Here is a 19,769-nt window from a genome sequence, read left to right as displayed (position 1 = left end):
TCCAACCTTTCATTCAGTAACGCGTTAAACCTGGTTTCCATATTGTCGTGAAACAGCCATTTTACCGATGAGAAATAGTCCTGATATACATTTGTCTTTATTTTCTGTATTCAAATCGGTTATTGTTGGCTTGCACACACCATGCAGTGACGCACACGTAGATGAATTCTTTTACATCAGTCACCTTGACGTGTTCACGACAATTTTGACTGCATGGAAACCAAGCATTAAGCCCGCCGCACACGTGAGCCAAACTGAGCTAAAGACCACGCGTGGCTGTTAGCTCAGCAAGTTACTCTCGTGTGCGGATAGTTTTCGTGAGCAATTCGCCTTGAGAGGCAACTGCCTTGCAAGGTCATTAGCTCAGCTGTTAGCTCTCGTGTGCGGCGGGCTTTAATAAGCAAAAATCGTATCCTATCGCGAAAAACAATGTTTAGCAAACTTTTGCCAAGAATATTTGAATGCAACACCTTCTAAAATGTTCTGGATAGTTTGTGGTACAGTTGCCTCGCCCTAGTCATGGGATTTTTCAAATCGTTCGCGTCGACAAACGGTGTTTCTTTGTTTCACACCTGCACCCAGAACTAGACGCCGACGCTCCCTTTTGTACGCTGCCGATGGCGTGAGTTCCTGCGTCAGCGCAAGGTCACCTCGAATGGACACGCAGATTTTAGCATATACTGCGCGCGCTTTAAACTCTATCAATAGACAATCAAAAGACTCTTTCCAACTTAAACATTACAAGTATTGACCTTTCTTGAACGAATTTTTGTACAACCGCTTTCCTGATGCTAATTTCACTTTCAATAACTTTCAATAATAATAAGAGTCCGAAGGATGGTCTCAATGCGTGCATACCTGTTCATGACTTTCGTGCACTTCTTCACAAGTCCAGCATCGCTTGAATTCCGTAGATATGAATAAAATGTGTCGTTTCTGCATTCTTGTGTTTTTCTATTCATTTTGATACGAACCGATGCCATTAGATTGATGTGATATACATTATACACACATTTCATCCTGTTATCACGATGTCAGGACTCAGCAGTGTTTGTTTAAGTTGAAGTGTCCTGATAATGTGGATAAATTAATAATTGTATATGCATGGTTTATTACGAGTCGTGGTTTTAATAAAAATTTGTAGCCGTGCGATTTTGAATCATTGCCAAACGACAAACTGAACTGCACATGTTCAAATGTTGAAATGGACGTGAGTAATCACACAGCAATGTTAGGGGGGGAAACATATGCACACTCCACTTCGACTGTTTAGTTGAATGACTGACTGACTGAACTGTCCAAATTTGTTTATTCATCCTATCTGTAGTATTCATCAGATATTTTGCCCACTCATCCATATGAAATGTCCCGTCTGCAACTGTTCATGCCTAACAGCTCATACTAAAACAACGTCGGGCAGACAGCGTGGTATCTTTTTCTCAAGCCACGAATAAGCATAAGCTATAACCTGCGCCACCAGTGCACTGCCTGATACACCCTACTATCAAGGCCCCCGAGTGTGTCTACAAACACGTCCTCTTCAAAGACTTGCCGCCATTGTTAAACGAGTTAAATAAATGTAACTTTTAAGGTCTGTGATTGAACGAACTCAAAAACAACTTTAACAACTCTACAGGGGAAAGTATTTCGAGCACCTAATTCATGAATATACGATTTTGATACACAAACAAAAGTAGTTTGCGGAAAATGTTACTTGTAATGCATGAAGTTGACCAATTGTATTTTTTGTACTGATTGTCCAAAGTGAATTCTTGTTGAATTGTACATTTAACACACTTCTTTTGATAGATGTGAACGGGTGGATAAGTTACGGATGCTTACATAAGACCATTTATATATCAGTGCCTTCATAACTACTCGCTAGTTTTCATCAATGATCTGAAAAGAGGAAAATCGACACTATCGACTCTACAACTGCAAATGTAACTGTGTGAGTTGGCCTTTATAGTCATTCGATTTAAGCAGAAGGCCTTTTCAATACCACCCATTGAATTAGGGCTGTATAACACTGTCGGAAACCGGACTTGGTTGTTGTCAAATTGATAAGCAACTTTGAACTGTTTTCCGACATTGTTTGTTCGCCAGATCGATCCTTCCGCCCCCTGTCTTTGGTTATGACCAATTGCCTGTCATCGCTGTTTACGCGTGCCCAATCAGAAACGTTTTTGTCGAACGCCCAACCAATCATACACCAGCTGATGCAGCATTCGACCTATCAAATTGCGTCGCATTGTATAAAAAGAAAAAAGCTTTTGTGTACGCTCATTGGGAGTTAAATTTGCTCAGAATTCGAACGCAGCAGGTTCAAAAACCGTAAAGGGCACTGCAAACCTTTTAAGACCTACAGCGAACGACGACACGCGAAATTTAAATCTGTTGGAATAACACGTTCAACCACAAGTAAAGCGACCTTTATTCCAGCAATATTTTGAAGAAGTCGTAGCATTGTACAGAATATAGACCACATCATGCACGACCCGGTCAGTCGCAACGCGAGAGGAGAAAATTTGAACTCGAAAAGACATGCAAGGCATTTTCCTGATGGCGTGTCGTCAGAGCAAAGCAAGAACACAAAGAAGCGTCCGTTGGTGTTTAAAGAGAATACGACGCCGCTTAATCCGACCCTTTCTGACTTCAACCGCTATTCGTTTCCATTGTCGGCTTGCTCACCAAGTGGAAAGCCGAGCAGGACCTTTTCAGACGCTCTGAACGAGAGCATCAACTTACAGAGGCAGGAAAAACGAGCCGTCTCGCTTATGCCCGAGATTTTACTACACTCTGCCGTTCTGGATAACAACGTTGAGGACATTTTAAAACTTGTCAAGGTTGAAGGTGTTGACGTGAACCGAGGCGCTCAGCTGGGACTATTTTCGCTGCATCACGCTGCGTTCTCGGGAATGGAAGAAGTCACAGAGATTTTGGTCGAAAACGGTGCGGATTTGAACATTACAACTCCCGAGGGATTCACCGCACTCGAGGCAGCCGTTTGCGCAGGCAACTTCGAATGCGCAGAAATCCTGATAAAAAACGGTGCGCCCGTTGACAGCATCAAAGATGGATTTGTTGACCGAAGTTTTTGCAATTTCGTCGGCGGTAATTCGGTGTCAGCGTAAACAGGATACACGGAGGTCCTTCGCTCACGGTGGTCAGAGCAAGCATGTCGAAGCTTTGGGAAGAGTTTCGGCCGAACCCTCAGAGGTAGCATAGTCATACGCGCTAAATTCTCCAGCATAGTCACACGCGCTAAATTCTCCGGTTCACCACCGACAAGTCCTAATGCGATAATTGCGTCATAATTACCGCTAGAACTTTAAAATGAATACAATTCCATATCTGCTTGTTTACGTTTCGAAGCGAGGCGATTACTGTTAAATTTGCGCCACCAGTATATATGGAGATGGCATCTTGTTTAGTTAGATCATCTTGGATTATATAATCATCTTGGATTATATAATCACTTAAAAAAGGAAGGATTAGCATTTATATTTAGGCCTTTTTTTTAACTTGAAATTGTTTTCACGCAAAAACATCTCAAGTAGCTGGCCTACACTCATGGCCCTTCTGTAGCGATTTTTCTCATAAACAAAATGAACTCGGTTTAATTAAGTAGTTCTGGCTGTTTGGGGTGATTCGTCGAATTATTTAAAATTATTGTTTGAATTATTCGTGAAATTATCTTAATTTTTCGACCAACATTTTATTTATCGTCTTGTTATTTTTTTCAACCCAACGTGCCTATTTGCATGAGTTTATTATTAGCTGTTTATTTGTTTTTTCATGTTCAGGTGATTATATAATCCTCGATGCATTTATCGTGCAATGATCCGGCCTTACTTGAAGAATTAAAGGATTAATCTTGCACTAATAACCATATAAAGATTGTTTTCAATCTCTTTCGGGATGCAGCATTACGTAACCCAAAAATGAGGTCAAAGAGGGTGAGTCCGCTATCGGAAAATCTTAAATCCGGACTGACTCTCGATCTGAAGAAAAACTTTCGGGTTCACTTTAAAACTGCTTCGGTCTTTGTAATGTTTTAAAGTGTGCAGCATTGCTGATTTCTGAAACAGGATTAACTTGATATGAAGTCATTAGTCCATTGCGCAAAATTTGATTCTTCTTGTTCGCCCACTTAACGTAAACGCAGACAGACAACACTTTCAACATCTGTGTCATATGATACCATACGCGTATTTAGGTGAAATTGTTTCTGTCTTCGGCAATTGAGGTGAAAATTGTATGAATTGTTATCGCACATACCAATCATTTAGATTAATTTAAACACCACTTATATCATGACGTTGGCAGGGCTGATAAGCGAGGACAGTGCGTTGTATTAACTGAATTTTGTTTGTTTTTTAAATCCCAAAATCGTTTGCGTGGTTCCTGCGATTTCGGGTGGTATTTACAACAGACAATTTTCAAGCCAACTGGCTACACTTTATGGCTTTTTTTTTCTTTAAAAGCGTTATCTGCACCGACACAAAAAGACGCATACGCGTCTGAATTAGCTGAACAATAAACCATTTTGTGATCGTAGACTGCTTGTCTATAGCATGGCTTTGTCTTTGTGAAAAGCTTTGTGCAATAGGCCTATTTCTAAGCGCATGAACGAACCATATTTCGTTTCATCCATTAAAAGCTTCGTGGTTTTATGCTTTTTAATCAAGTTGTGATCTTTCGCTGAGATCTACTCTTGATTTCATTGCGATTAAAACGATAGTATAGCACGCAAAGATTTGCGGATTTTCACGGTGTCTGACGAATTGAATTATGCACCACCAATCGCTTTTCACGCGCATTCCATGTTTTGGCAAAACTGTCCTTTCGCACACAGCCTTGCTAGACGGCATGCGATTAGCATTGGACCTGTTAGAAAGTTGTTTTTAACGCGTTCACAACTGTGCATCGCAAGTGGGGGTCCGTAATTGCAGAGTTGATTGATGACGAACTTGTTGGAGAACGATAAGACTGTTTTATACGTATAGACACTAAACCTTATTCCCGCGAATTTACATTTGTATTTGGGATATTAGAATAATCTAGAACAGTATACGAACGTCAGACTCTGTTATTGCCGATTTGTAAGCATTCTTTTGCTTGTCTGTCTAGCCGACGGTGAAAACACATGTATACACTCAGTTCGACGACTGCAAACTGAGATTTATTTAAACGATAGAACTGTTGGAAAGATTTGTACATAGTGGTAAAAGATGTTATTTATAATTATTAAAGCTTGTTATTGTATCAAAGTGTGTCTTAATTTGCCGTTTTTAATTCCCATTTCTTGTTCAGGATTAAACCATTAAACTTTTTAAACGAGGATTATAAGATCAAACTAAAGATTTAGAAATGCTTATGGGTCACGAGCTTTTTAAGTAGCGAAGTAGCTTCTCAATTTGCTTCTCAAGAGTGAATGCCGCGCTTGGAAAGTTCTAGAGTATATCTTTTTTGAATTCTGGGCATATATATATTGATACATGTTCAAATTTTATCTTGCCCAAATTTGTCAATTCATTAGCCGCATATAGTATTTAGTCAAATGTTTTTTTTTCAAAATATCAATTTTCGTATTCCTTATTGCCATTGGGTTGAAAACTCTGACTAAACGGTCCTCATTCTGTGTGGACTGAAACCTATACTATAGACTATAGTCAGTTTTCTATGCAGGGTTTAAACCCCAGCTCAAAAGCGAGGACAAAAGTACACCATCTGTACCATTCGTCGTATGCGGTTTGGAATGAACTCCTGTGGCACCTTTTTAAGACGCTTTCGTACATCAATTGAACCCATGCATGCATTCACAATCCATAGAGATTAGTAACACGATCTGATGGTCATTCAGTTAATGGCATGCTCTGGAAGCATAATAAGATTTGTGAAAATATAAGATGATTTGTTTAATTCATGCCACACGAAAGCTTGTGCAATCTGAGGTCGAACTATACGTTAGCTGTAAACACCGGCATGTAGACAAAATAGAGGGGAAAGATATATCGACACTCGACAGCTCCAATGACTTTTTCCCAGTATTCTTCCTCAGTTTTATTCACTAAAGAGGTTCATTGTCATAGAATCAGTCAAACGTAGTTTATTTCATTCGATCTCACTCAGGGCATTGACTCACCGCCTACACCGGGGCACATGACTGCTCTGCGCCGAAAATACCTGCTCAGTAGAATTTCACGAATGCTTTATCGTCGTGGCAATCTCTGGCAAGTAATTTTCGAAAGATAAGGGCAAATTAGCTATCTCTCAACGCTCAACGTTGCTAATCTTGACCTAAATGAAAAGGTTATATACGCAGTAATCAGTTCTGCCAAACTGGAGCGACTCTTACCTCGCATGATTTCCGTGATTGTGTGTATGTAAAACCCTTTCCTTATCTCATTAACAGTTTTTTAGACATTTTTTTACATAACAAAAATATTAGAGTTTCTAGGAGCCCGCTTTTGGTCGGTGGTAGCTAATTAAATAATGCCGGGAGAGCCAGGGTTTGGTTCGCTCATGATTCAAGCGTTTACTTCTAAAATTTAGGGGCACCAACTAACCTCAACGAGTCAATGTCTCAATGGATCGAGCTTGGTCGACATTTTGATTCTAAAACAGACCTACTGCCTTGATTTACCATTGATTTTTCATTGCATACATTCGTGGTTGTATGTAAAATCATATTTTTAGCGGTGTCGTAATCGTCTCTCTCTGTATTTCCAAACGAAGATCGCATGACAGTAAAATACCGGGTGTCCCAAAAAAAACTTTACCTCTTTGTCTTAATATAACTCAAAAACGAATAAAAGTCATTAAATTGAAATAAACTCCACTGCATGCAAGCAGGGCTAACTTAGATTTTGATATATAACACTAAATTGTTGATGCGATATTTACGGAGATACAAGCATTTGATGTCGCAAGGTACTTTCAAAATCTGTGCAAAATTGACAAAAATCGGCTATTAAATTAATTCGAAACTAATACTTTAACTTTTACGTTTTTAACTTTAGTGATTTTAACTTTAAATGTACGCTTTTCCATTGCAAACTTACTCTTATATAAGAGCGAACAATTAAAGTTAAAATCGCTGAAGTTAAAAACTTACCACGGGAAGTGGCATGCAAGTATTTTCGAATTAATTTAATAGCCGATTTTTGTCAATTTTTCACGGATTTTGAAAGTACCTTGCGACATCAAATGCTTGTATCTCCGTAAATATCACATCAATAATTTAATGTTATATATCAAAATCTAAGTTAGCCCTGCTTGTATACAGTGGAGTTTATTTCAACTCAATAGCTTTTATCGTTTTTGAGTTATATTAAGACAAACAGGTAAAGTTTTTTTTGGGACACCCGGTAGGTTGATGAAAGAATCGCTGATTGAAATACATACAGTGAACCATCACGTCAATCAGAATATAAATCAGATCCTACAAATAGTTTTGCGATGAAATGCTAGGCCAAAGCGACTAGCGCTAGCATCTTTTCAGTTTCGATATTTGAGTACAACATCTGTAGAAAGACATCCGTAAAATACTGAGTATGCGTTCCCAGCAGATAGGACAAGTAGACTCGAAGAATGTGAAGATAGTTGCTGTTTGCGAAGTTCAAAACATTCTGGTTTCCATGCATCGTATTTGCTTTCGCAACGCATGTTATCGGCTCCATTGCCACTTTTGTATGTCATATAGTTTTTTTTGACCGAGGAATGTCTGATTAAACAAGGGACATATCGTCGGTTGTTGAGCTGTGAGGTGACGAGAATGAACATGTCTCATAGCATTGATTTCCAAGATCATGATGTATGAAAAGATCAATCAACAAGATTAACGGATAAATTCAGGAACCCTTACTTAGAATGAATCATATATTTCTAGAATTTTTGGTGATAAATTTTAGTTTTTTTCTCGTTAGGGGTAACACGGGGTTATAAACTAATCAGATAAAACATACTATATGAATATTAAGTGTCTAAAAATATCAAAAGATTTTTGAACTATATTTAGTGTTAATGTCTTAGTTTTCTTATCTTTTTCATATATCTTTTTAGCCACTTCGCTGCCTTTTCCGTATTAATGTGTTTTGTAGTTTTCTTAATTTCCACGTCATGATCATTGTTAGTTTGACTTTTTCTGTTGCCGCTATCTTTCAGTACTTCTTCCAACAAATCCTTGTCGTCGATTGACCGGATAAGTTCTTTAACCTGCAGAATAATTTACAAATAAAATTAATATTAAAATAAATACCAATTTCACAGATATACCAGTCTTCAGGAACTAAAGTTTAACGTGGGACGTTTGCATTCGCTGCTGATTCGAAATCAACCGTGCATGTTCTCATGAGATGGAAATTTGATCTTTGAATTTTCGTTCCTTCGAGGTTAAGTATATATGCGGTTTTAAAGCGATCGCTTATATAGCGCAGCCTCGCATTTTTTTATAGTAGAGGATATCATTAATCCTGTCGATAATATTAATCCATCTAATCTCATACCTCAGTCAGCTTGTCATCTGTTTGAAAGTTTCTTACAATGCTCTTCAAGAGTTCATCCAGCATTGGAGCATTCTCGAACCTAGAAGTTAAAACTCAACAATGTCACATCAAACTTTGCGAGATCAACGTCCAATTTTTCCATCACGATTTGATGTTTTACTCTGAAGAATCGCACGCCGGCCGAATTCGATGAAGAATGAACAAAAGCAGCATTATCCTTCGCTAAACGTACCTTTCCTTTATGATTTTCCAATTGCTTTTGACAAAATTCCAAACTTTGTCTTTTGTCGAGTTAGACTCAAGCTCCTTTAACCAAGAAAGACTGTCTTGAGAGCGAATCTTTGTCATCTCCAAAGTGTTGTGTAAGTTCCTGGAAGTTTAATGATCCACGGTTAGTAATGGCGACATATGTTCTATACGCTCAAAAGCGTGCCGTAATTTTTGGCTTATTCGAATTCAATGGGTTGGGAAAATATTCGGGGGATTGTGAATTTCGGGCTTGAATAAGGAGACTACTTCCTATAACAACAAAACAACAAAAATCTTATATTTTGGTGTAATCTTGAAAGCTTGTTGATAATTATGGCAAAATTTTTGAAAGCTAGGATGCTAATGATGCTAATTGGTCGGTCAGGTTGTTGAATGTGTCGCAATGCAGTCGTTTATCTTTGATGCAAAATTCCTCGTTTTTTATCAGCTCTGATATGCCTTTGTTTGATTCACCAGTAATTATTTGGTCTGTCTGACTAATTGAGTGCATGCTGATCGATAATTATTAAATGGATGGATATTTATTGCACTTGTTTTTCGAAAGCATGGAACATCTCTCAGCAGCGCTATCCAGCTTACTTCGTAAATAGATCAGGTTTGTCAAACGAAACCAAGGAACTTCTCAAGAATCTTCTATCTGCATCGCAAGGTGATCTCTGGTACAAATTCCACAAATACTCCCAGTCGTCTGGGTCCTGTTTATTAAAACCATGTTCCAAAGCCAAGCGTCGAATATTCGGACTCGCATTCTTTGGTGTTGCCCTATATAAAAAAGGATTTCAACTGAAAGATATAATCCAGTATCCTAAACAAATCCTTCACATGGGTGGACAAATCAGGATCCATAGTTTCCTGAAGTGCGAAAAGCATAAACCATTCAGGCCTATCCAAGAACCACATATACATATATCCACTGAGGCTGGCGAATAGCTTGAATTCACCGCTAAAATCCGTCGAGATTTTCTTACCCAAAATCTTTGCTTTTTTTCATATTCCTGAATATTTTCTCGAACTTCTTCTTGACGCGAGGTCTGTGATGTATTGCTTGTTGTATAGCATAGTAACGATTCATCCTGCAAATATGGCATGCACCAAAAGATTGATGTTTCATATTATATGCCTGATTACCATACAAAATGCATGCATGAAGTTTCTTAACAATATGTAATAGTGCAAAAATCTTCCATGTCCTGTACAACAATTATAACAGGTCGTCACTTATGGAGTTCAATGAATTGACCGCGATAAGAGGATTTCACAGTTGCACAATTGTTTCCGTTTTAACAGCTAAACGTTTTAACCAGAGCATGCAGATGAACCGATCAGTTTTTTTAACCTTATGGCTTTTAAATGATGCTGAGTGGATATAACGAAACTCTTAACAGCTCTTTAGAATAGATGAAACTGTATATGTATTCCATTTCTTACTGGTCTAATGTTCCTCCTTTGTCCTCCAAGCCAAGTTTTTCCAATAAATGCTCTTGTAAATACCATATGTATTCCTTGTAGAGTTTTCTTAAACTAGCAGTTTTAAAGTGCTTTTCTAAACACTTTGATTTTTGTCGGAGCATTTTCATCGGAACAAAATGATCTTCTTTTGGCATGTAAATGATAAGTTTCAGAGGAATGGTTGCCTCCAGTATACCTTCACTAGAATGTATTATAGAAATATTTATATAGGAGCAATATGCAAATCCAATAATGTCATGCAGGCAGAAATACTTAGGAATTAAAGTATTGGAGCTAGTTTTTGAACCCAACTTCAAAGAAAAGGCAACCTCCTGTTTTATGTCTGTCCATCATGGAGCCATTTAGTTTTTTTAAACAATTGAATTAATGTCCGCATTCCAACCGCAAACACACCTGGTCAAATTATCTCGTTCACTATCAACTTACCATGCTAAGACAAAAGCGTCGTGGATGAGACCGGCTCTATCTGATGGTGAAAACACCTTTGAAAGATTAGTTGAACATGTCAGACAGTTTTCAAGCGTAACGTGCAAAGTGAAAAAAGATATGAGAGATATCATAGGTTCATATGCGGACATACCACATGGTAATTTTTTAATTGTTTGATGAGTTTTATCCAGTTCGCTTTGTCGTAATTGACGATGTAATATCCATTTGCACGTACGTTTGCCTTGATCCAGCCCACTGGATCTAAAACACTCAGCTTTTCTAAAATACAAAGCATATTAGGCAATTCTGTGGTCATGCATGGATACACCGTACACGAAACTAGTCTTCTTACACATACTGTAGGACACCCACGTATATGTGTCACACAGTAAGGCGTCGTAAACAAAAAGATTAATTTTTTACAGTAGTAAAGTGCATATGCTTTGTGTCATTATATATAAAGACTTTTTGAAGGACAAAGAGCCATTTCCGGAGCCATGCATTTCTGTGGAATAATGATGATACGAAAGTAATTTGAAACGTAAACATGCACTGATTCTTCAACGGTTGTGGAGGAAGACCTCAATTGAACTGTGTGAGATACTGTACGTTCACTCGGGATTCGACGAATTTGGTACGTTTTTTTTGTGTTAATACGTAGAATCGGTCAAATTTTTGTCCATTTTTACCTGATGGACAGACAATTCGAGCAGTGTTCCAAATTCGTCCAGTCTTGTGTGAACGTAGCCTAAGTCTTTAGGCAAACGACAGAACTAAGTAGTACGGTAAATTGAAAGATATACAGCGAACTATGAAATCGGAAACCGACAGCACAGGCTAATTCTTACCCCATTTTTTATCCAACCAAACAGTGTATTCTTTAAATGCCGTTGATTGCACAGTGTAGGTCAGGGGAATATGCCACAAGCTGGAATTAAAAAAATCATGAGTCCATCTTCAACAAACGCGAATCCAGTTTTCTTACAGTATTCCTTTACTCATGACCCAACGAATTTCTGACGATACTAATTCTGAGGGTGTAGGAGCCGGTTGAAACTCAGGGGAGGGAATTTCAGCGTATATTTCAAACAAGGCAAATATCGGGAGAGTTCACTTGTAAACAAAGCACTTTTCATTTTCTTAATTTCGCCTTGGAAGGAATGGGAGGTGCCGGGGTGGGACTTCTCCCATAGTGATGGCGCCTTTCTGAGTTCGTGTCTTTGTCAGTGCAGTCTTATCTGAGATTACTCTCTCTACTACAGCGTTTAATACGATCAGCACAGGTATGCTCAAATTTGTCCTTGTCACCAAAGAACGGATGGAATTAGTGAATTTACTCAATTAGGTTTATTGTAAGTGGATAAAGTACGCATGAAGTCTTCGGAAATTTCGCAAATATTTTTACATAAAAAAATGATCAAGGAGATAACTACGTGAGTGACTTCAAAACAAAAAGATTAACTGATATCATCGTTTGCTCGTTCGACGTTTTTCACAAAAAAGATGGATTTTAGTTATTTTAAAAATGTCTGAAGTATGTAAAACCTGCCAGTTAAATGATATCAGTGTTCGCATTAATAACGGGTATAATACCTTCCTGATATTTTTTGCCATTCTTTGTAGTCGCTTTGTTCTGAAGATTTGTTTCCAATCGTCTTACTATCTGGCTTATCGTTGAATAATGGCCGTAGTTTGTGTTCTAGAAAGCTTTCTTGCTTGGCCAATATCAAATCTTTTTCGGGTCCTTTTAAACGCTTCAGTGTGACAATAGGAAAACTTTTCTCTTCCATCCATGATTTCATCAATCGCGATAAATCAAGGCGTTTGCCAACCTTCACGACATGCAGAGACAGTTCAACGTATTTAGGTTAAGGTGATTATTGCAAATACTTAGTGGTTACTGGCTCATTGATGCTGCTGTGAGGGTAGTCTAGATGAATTCGGTGCAGAATCAAGTTCTGTCGATATCAGCTTAAAATGTGCTATGCCAGATGTCGATATGAACTTGAATTTCGTTCTGAAATATCAACGTCTTTAAAAGACCTAAATCCGAACTAGACAGACCTCTCTTATCATTACCGAGAATTAAATCCGAGTCAGTCAATGAGACTCGACAATCACGTCTAAGTTTTACGCATCAAATGATACGCCTCAAATGACTCTTACCTTGCTCAGAGCCGTCCATAGATCTGCAGATTCAACATTTCCATATTTGTTTTCACGAAGATATATCTATAAATAACAGCAAAGTCTTTTCACACATTAGATTTCACCATTCTGGCGGCATACTTGTTTCTTTTTCAGAAATTGATATGGAACGACTTCTGATGGTTCTGCCCTCCCCCGCCCCTCGGCCCTTCCCACCTCCCGTACATCGACGACCATCTCATTTTCTAGGAAGGAAGACTAGTCTCTCGTAGGAAACTCACCTTCAAACCCTCTAAGAAGGCAGAATTACCAAGCGTGTTCATCAACATCTTTAAAATCATTGGTGCCTAAAACGGATTTATAAGAATTTTTACTAAGTTTCTGTTTTTCGCTTTTGGTACGCACAATAACCAGTTATTCACTTTCACACAACCAGTCATTTTACCTTGCCATAAATACTAGAAAAAACGGTTTCTCTGTATTTTGGTTGTGATATCGCGTGAACTAGAGGAATTGTACTTTGTTTCCCATCCTCCTCCAGTGCATTTTCCCATCTCATTGTTGACAAGGCCAACTATAAAAGCAAATATTTGCTGTTCATTATGGGTTTGAAGATCAGGTTTTAATATTACTCTTAGTCTCAACGATAATCTCATCTAATCTTAACTCCTATCCTTATCTCAACTTGAATCTCCACAACAATCTCCTGATCTCAATTCCAATCTTAATCTCGACTGTAATCTCAGTCAAACTTAACTCTCATCCTAAACTCATTTTTCACTTTTACCATGATCCTGACCCCTACCACAGTCTTATTCCTAATCTAACTTTACTTCTCATAATAATCCTCAGTCCCAATTCTAACTTCACTCCCAACATTAATCCACAAATCCAAGGATGATCGGATTATGCTACCTGGTCAGTCTCCTTGTCAATGTTATAACATGCCAAATATGCAAAGAACGTCGCAAATCCTTCGTTCAACCATAAATCATCCCACCATTTCATCGTTACCAAATTACCAAACCACTGCAATTAATAAAAATACTTTGATTCGTATTCACTCAGGATGCACTCAAAAAGTCATTCACTCAAAAAGTCTACCATTAATTAGAACCCTTTGAGGCTAATACCTTTCTATAAGGGTACCTACCATATGTGCCAGCTCGTGGGAAATCACATTCATCATTTTCTCCTTAGTGAAAACTGATATGAAGTTATCATGGTAAACAAGAAATTCACGACGAAAAGTGATCAGGCCCCAATTCTCCATTCCTCCCATAGCAAAGTCTGGCATCGCTACCAAGTCTTCAAAAGAAAGTGAAATAGTTTGAACAGGGAATCAAATGAAAGCCTGGTCTCGGCAGGCTAACGATATTTGGGGAAGAAATACAATGCGTAGAAGGTATGATAAATGAATGAAAGGGCAACACTCACCAAGTTTCTTCAACGGAAATTTTGATCCGAGCAACTTTTCGTAAAATGTCAAAGTCAGGGATGAAATATTCAATGCGAAGCCAAGTTTATCTTTGTCTTTTGGAGGAGCATACACACGCATCTGACGGGATAGAGGTATTTGGGTTAAAGTTAGTAATAAACATCAAATTATCTGCTCCTTTTTCGGTTGACTTACAAGTACAGCCCAATGAACTACTGTGGAATGAAGCTGTGTAGTGTTTATAATCGTTATAATCTTAGTAAAGCGTTGTTCGTAAGTCGTGAAGAATCTGTGGGAATTTTTAAGGAAATTAAAAGACGTATCGTTACTACCAATAAATATCAACACAAGTTATCTTCACCTGATACATTTGTTACAAACTCTTCAGGATACCAGGCCTGACATTGTCGCATGTGATGGTATGTTATTAATTAAAATGGCTGCAAGGCTTGCTATTGTTTTGAATTATATTTTATAACTGCAACTGAAAATCATGTTCAGTTTAATTACCTTTACTCCCGATGCAGTTGTCGTCTCTTGGTATTTTAAATCATGCACCAGGAAGGCCAGGGTGTAGGTGCTCATGGGCGGGCTGGTGTCGTAGTGGTCTATCACCAGATCGACGCGTTTTCGCTCTTCTCTATTCCTGGGCATGTTGGATAAAGATTGGTGAGTCGGATCACGGGAGATGTGCATCGTAAACTTTGCCTTCAGGGCTGGTTCGTCGAAACATGGAAGTGCTCTGCGTGCGTTATTCGCCTCAAACTTTGTCGCAACCAACGGTCTAAGAACAGCAGAATTATTGAAAAGTTTATCATTTGTATTAGCCGCAGAATGGATGAGTTCTTTTGGCTTTCCTTACTTACCTTCTCTCTCCAAGTTCTGTCGTGTAATAACTTTTATAGAAACCATCCAAGGACTTTGATATGTTTGCCGAATATTTCATAATGATTACGTATTTTTTGTGTTTCTGTAACTCCTGTTCAAGTTCTATAACATAATGATCGTATTTTGGTTTCATATACTTGCTCTTTATCTCCAGTAATTTCCCTGACTTAGCTTTGGTGACATTGGTTTTAGTGATCGCCATATGTTTTGCATGAAGAACTATTTTGTCTGTCGGCACTTTGCACAAAACGATAATTTTCACTTCGCCCGAAAACGTCATCGTCGATAAGTTCACCGCTATGTTGATGTCGTAGGCTTTCGGTACGACGTCGGTGGGAAGTCGAGGACCGTCGTCTTCGAGATCGGAGTCTATGTCGCTTTCTGATTGGTTAATGCCAAGTCGATCTTCCCCGGACGCCAGCGACCGTACGAATGCAACTACTTGGCTAGGCAAGTGTTGGTTACTCAGGATAATAAGACTGGCCACAGCAAGAATTACCACACAGGATATTGCGAAGGATCGAGCAAATATTTTATCTAATTTCACTCGCTTTCCCGACATTTTTCTTCTTTTCAGATGATATTCTATTTTATTTCATTTCAGCTAGAAAAAAATAATAGCAGATGTTGTTAAATAATTATATATTGCAAGTTTTGCATGGGTCTTCCAACACCATTGATTTCTTCGTTGTTAAATGTCACTCTCTACACGGTTTTAATTTCAAACTCCTTCTTTCGTTTTCAAACTTCTGGCCTCTGGCTGTGGTGACGAAATCGCAATGCAGTCCTTCAGCACGGTTTTTTCGTGTTCTGATGGTTCTTGTGAGGGTTCACAGCAGGAGCGAACCCAGCATTTTGGTTGATTGATGCGAAGTTCGATTCGACCATGGTCGAGTATACTGTTTTCCGGTAAATTTTACCATGGTCGAGTTAACCGTTTTCCGGCAAATTCGACCATGGTCGAGTTAACCGTTTTCCGGCGAATTCGACCATGGTCGAGTTAACCGTTTTCCGGCGAATTCGACCATGGTCGAGTTAACCGTTTTCCGGCGAATTCGACAATGGTCGAGTTAACCGTTTTCCGGCAAATTCGACAATGGTCGAGTTAACCGTTTTCCGGCAAATTCGACCATGGTCGAGTTAACCGTTTTCCGGCGAATTCGACCATGGTCGAGTTAGTCGTTTTCCGGCGAACTCGACCATGGTCGAGTTAGTCGTTTTCCGGCGAACTCGACCATGGTCGAGTTAGTCGTTTTCCGGCGAACTCGACCATGGTCGAGTTAGTCGTTTTCCGGCGAACTCGACCATGGTCGAGTTAGTCGTTTTCCGGCGAACTCGACCATGGTCGAGTTAGTCGTTTTCCGGCGAACTCGACCATGGTCGAGTTAGTCGTTTTCCGGCGAACTCGACCATGGTCGAGTTAGTCGTTTTCCGGCGAACTCGACCATGGTCGAGTTAGTCGTTTTCCGGCGAACTCGACCATGGTCGAGTTAGTCATTTTCCGGCGAACTCGACCATGGTCGAGTTAGTCGTTTTCCGGCGAACTCGACCATGGTCGAGTTAGTCGTTTTCCGGCGAACTCGACCATGGTCGAGTTAGTCATTTTCCGGCGAACTCGACCATGGTCGAGTTAGTTGTTTTCCGGCGAACTCGACCATGGTCGAGTTAGTCGTTTTCCGGCGAACTCGACCATGGTCGAGTTAGTCGTTTTCCGGCGAACTCGACCATGGTCGAGTTAGTCGTTTTTTTGTGAACTCGACCATGGTCGAGTTAGTCGTTTTCCGGCGAACTCGACCATGGTCGAGTTAGTCGTTTTCCGGCGAACTCGGCCATGGTCGAGTTAGTCGTTTTCCGGCGAACTCGACCATGGTCGAATTAGTCGTTTCCCGGCGAACTCGACCATGGTCGAGTTAACCGTTTTCCGGCAAATTCGACCATGGTCGAGTTAGTCGTTTTCCGGCGAACTCGACCATGGTCGAGTTAGTCGTTTTCCGGCGAACTCGACCATCGTCGAGTTAGTCGTTTTCTGGCGAACTCGACCATGGTCGAATTAGTCGTTTTCCGGCGAACTCGACCATGGTCGAGTTAGTCGTTTTCCGGCGAACTCGACCATGGTCGAGTTAGTCGTTTTCCGGGGAACTCGACCATGGTCGAATTAGTCGTTTTCCGGCGAACTCGACCATGGTCGAGTTAGTCGTTTTCCGGCGAACTCGACCATGGTCGAGTTAGTCGTTTTCCGGCGAACTCGACCATGGTCGAGTTAGTCGTTTTCCGGCGAACTCGACCATGGTCGAGTTAGTCGTTTTCCGGCGAACTCGGCCATGGTCGAGTTAGTCGTTTTCCGGCGAACTCGACCATGGTCGAATTAGTCGTTTTCCGGCGAACTCGACCATGGTCGAGTTAACCGTTTTCCGGCAAATTCGACCATGGTCGAGTTAGTCGTTTTCCGGCGAACTCGACCATTGTCGAGTTAGTCGTTTTCTGGCGAACTCGACCATGGTCGAATTAGTCGTTTTCCGGCGAACTCGACCATGGTCGAGTTGTCGCCGGCGAACTCGACCATGGTCGAGTTAGTCGTTTTCCGGGGAACTCGACCATGGTCGAATTAGTCGTTTTCCGGCGAACTCGACCATGGTCGAGTTAGTCGTTTTCCGGCGAACTCGACCATGGTCGAATTAGTCGTTTTCCGGCGAACTCGACCATGGTCGAGTTAGTCGTTTTCCGGCGAACTCGACCATGGTCGATTTAGTCGTTTTCCGGCGAACTCGACTGTGGTCGAGTTAGTCGTTTTCCGGCGAACTCGACCATGGTCGTATATGCCATTTTGCGGCGAATACGAGCATGGTCGTATTTGCCATTTTCTTGCGAATACGACCATGGTCGAGTTTACTGTTTCCCGGCGAACTCGACCATGGTCGAGTTTACTGTTTTCCGGCGAACTCGACCATGGTCGAGTTTACTGTTTTCCGGCGAACTCGACCATGGTCGAGTTAGTCGTTTTCCGGCGAACTCGATCATGGTCGCATATGCCATTTTGCGGCGAATACGAGCATGGTCGAGTTTACTGTTTTCTGGCGTAATCGACCAGGGTCGAGTCTACCGTGCAAGCAAAGATTCCTCGTCTTTGGGAAGTTTTACGCCTAAGCTAAACGCCTAAACCGCCTCAAGATCTCGTGTGCGCGTTAAATTTCTAATTATCATATTTTTTATTAACCTGCATTATATAGAATTGCTTATTTATTTACCTAAAAACTATATATTTTCATATCAAAATAAAAACAATTATAAAGCTCCTAGTATAAACATGAAACACTTTTTGTTCGGACTAATCTATATAATTATATCTAACGTTAATACGACACCGTACATTAGTTCTTTGACAATGAATGCACTTTCTGTCGGATCGCGGGAGATATTTCAAATGTTAGATTTTTTAGTTCATCATTTACTGACTCGGTAAAAACATGTAATCGTCTAAAAGTCAACTTGACTGCCATTATAATCTCCGGTCTACTTTTATTAATGATTCGTGTATATCTTACCGTGTTTCTTAATTGGTTCGTAAAATAATACTGCTAATCTTACTCGTCGAGGTTTCCCAATTTTGATTATGAAGTACACGAAGTAAAATTAAAACACAAAATTGTCTTTCCTCAACATGGAAATGTTTATCAAGAGCTTCAAGTTGTTTATTTTTGCTTTCTTGTACAGCGCCGTTCGAAGACAAAGAGTAAAGTCAACTTGCAGGTGAAATTTTGTTAAATAGGACAGGTATAATTTCACATCCTTGATCCGACTGCCGGTAACTATTTGAGACTTTAACTTTGTAAACCTAGTTGTAAATTACATTTTATATTATATATTTATCACTATTGCAAACTGTTAGCAAGTTTAACAACAACATATTTTAGGACGAAAACAGAAAAGAAGTAGAAACTATGAATGTGAAGGCGGTTTACACTATGCAACTTTCCTTGCGATGCATTTCTACTCCTGAGGCATCTAAAGTTGTCAAACACGAACATTCTTACGATCTGCTATTAAAATGTTTCAGTCTTAGCATTTCTAAAACTCTTCGCAGATTAACAATTATAATTGCATTGCAAGTTGCAATGAAAATTGCATATAGTGTATAACAGCGCCTTGAATTTGATCAGTGTCAGTGGCTGTGATTTTGTGAATAACTAGGCCTACAGACTCGGCTGACTCGCGTAAACAGAAACAGAATAGACAGGAAATAGACATTAAAGGCTAATTTCCATTTCGGAAAACGAGCAGCGGATCGGATCGGATTTTTTTCCGAGCCTGGTCCGATCCATGAAGTGATTTCGGATCGGATAAAAAAAGTTAAAATTATTTGAACTTTTTTTTATCCGTTCTCGGACGCTTTCGGATCAATATAAGCCAAAAATTTCAACAGACGGCGCACGCGCGGATTATCTTTCGTTCCGATCCGATCCGCTGCTCGTTTTCCGGAGTGGAAATTAGCCTTTAAATTCCAACATGCAGAAACGTCATTTATTTGCTAACCGCGGTTAACTTTCTTGGGACACTTCTTCAGCCTTAAGGCTAATTTCCACTCAGGAAAACTCTCCTTTGGATCGGACAGGACAGGA

General features: G+C 39.8%; 2 protein-coding genes across 2 annotated transcripts; one reads left to right on the top strand and one right to left on the bottom strand.

Moving 5' to 3' along the window:
* Positions 1–2,302: 2,302 nt before the first annotated feature.
* On the top strand, positions 2,303–5,268 carry LOC114536584 (putative ankyrin repeat protein RF_0580). Its single transcript, XM_028557932.1, has one exon. It carries the CDS (start codon positions 2,490–2,492, stop codon positions 3,132–3,134), a length of 645 nt encoding a protein of 214 aa, XP_028413733.1. The 5' UTR covers positions 2,303–2,489; the 3' UTR covers positions 3,135–5,268.
* Positions 5,269–7,929: 2,661 nt separating this feature from the next.
* Positions 7,930–18,832, bottom strand: LOC114536548 (endoplasmic reticulum aminopeptidase 1-like). Its single transcript, XM_028557892.1, has 19 exons — positions 18,696–18,832; positions 15,132–15,757; positions 14,776–15,049; positions 14,265–14,385; positions 13,981–14,135; positions 13,743–13,856; positions 13,273–13,401; positions 13,109–13,174; positions 12,846–12,911; positions 12,273–12,511; positions 11,528–11,607; positions 10,831–10,958; positions 10,677–10,732; positions 10,209–10,430; positions 9,749–9,853; positions 9,360–9,542; positions 8,743–8,880; positions 8,511–8,589; positions 7,930–8,220 (listed from the first exon to the last, which is right to left on the bottom strand). Exons 2-19 carry the CDS (start codon positions 15,713–15,715, stop codon positions 8,026–8,028), a joined length of 2,934 nt encoding a protein of 977 aa, XP_028413693.1. The 5' UTR covers positions 15,716–15,757; positions 18,696–18,832; the 3' UTR covers positions 7,930–8,025.
* Between the last annotated feature and the right edge of the window lie 937 nt (positions 18,833–19,769).

The sequence above is a fragment of the Dendronephthya gigantea genome, unplaced genomic scaffold, assembly GCF_004324835.1.
Source record: "Dendronephthya gigantea isolate DGI-Jeju-01 unplaced genomic scaffold, DenGig_1.0 000140F, whole genome shotgun sequence".
Lineage (NCBI taxonomy): Eukaryota > Metazoa > Cnidaria > Anthozoa > Malacalcyonacea > Nephtheidae > Dendronephthya > Dendronephthya gigantea.
This window is presented reverse-complemented; position numbering and strand designations above follow the sequence as displayed.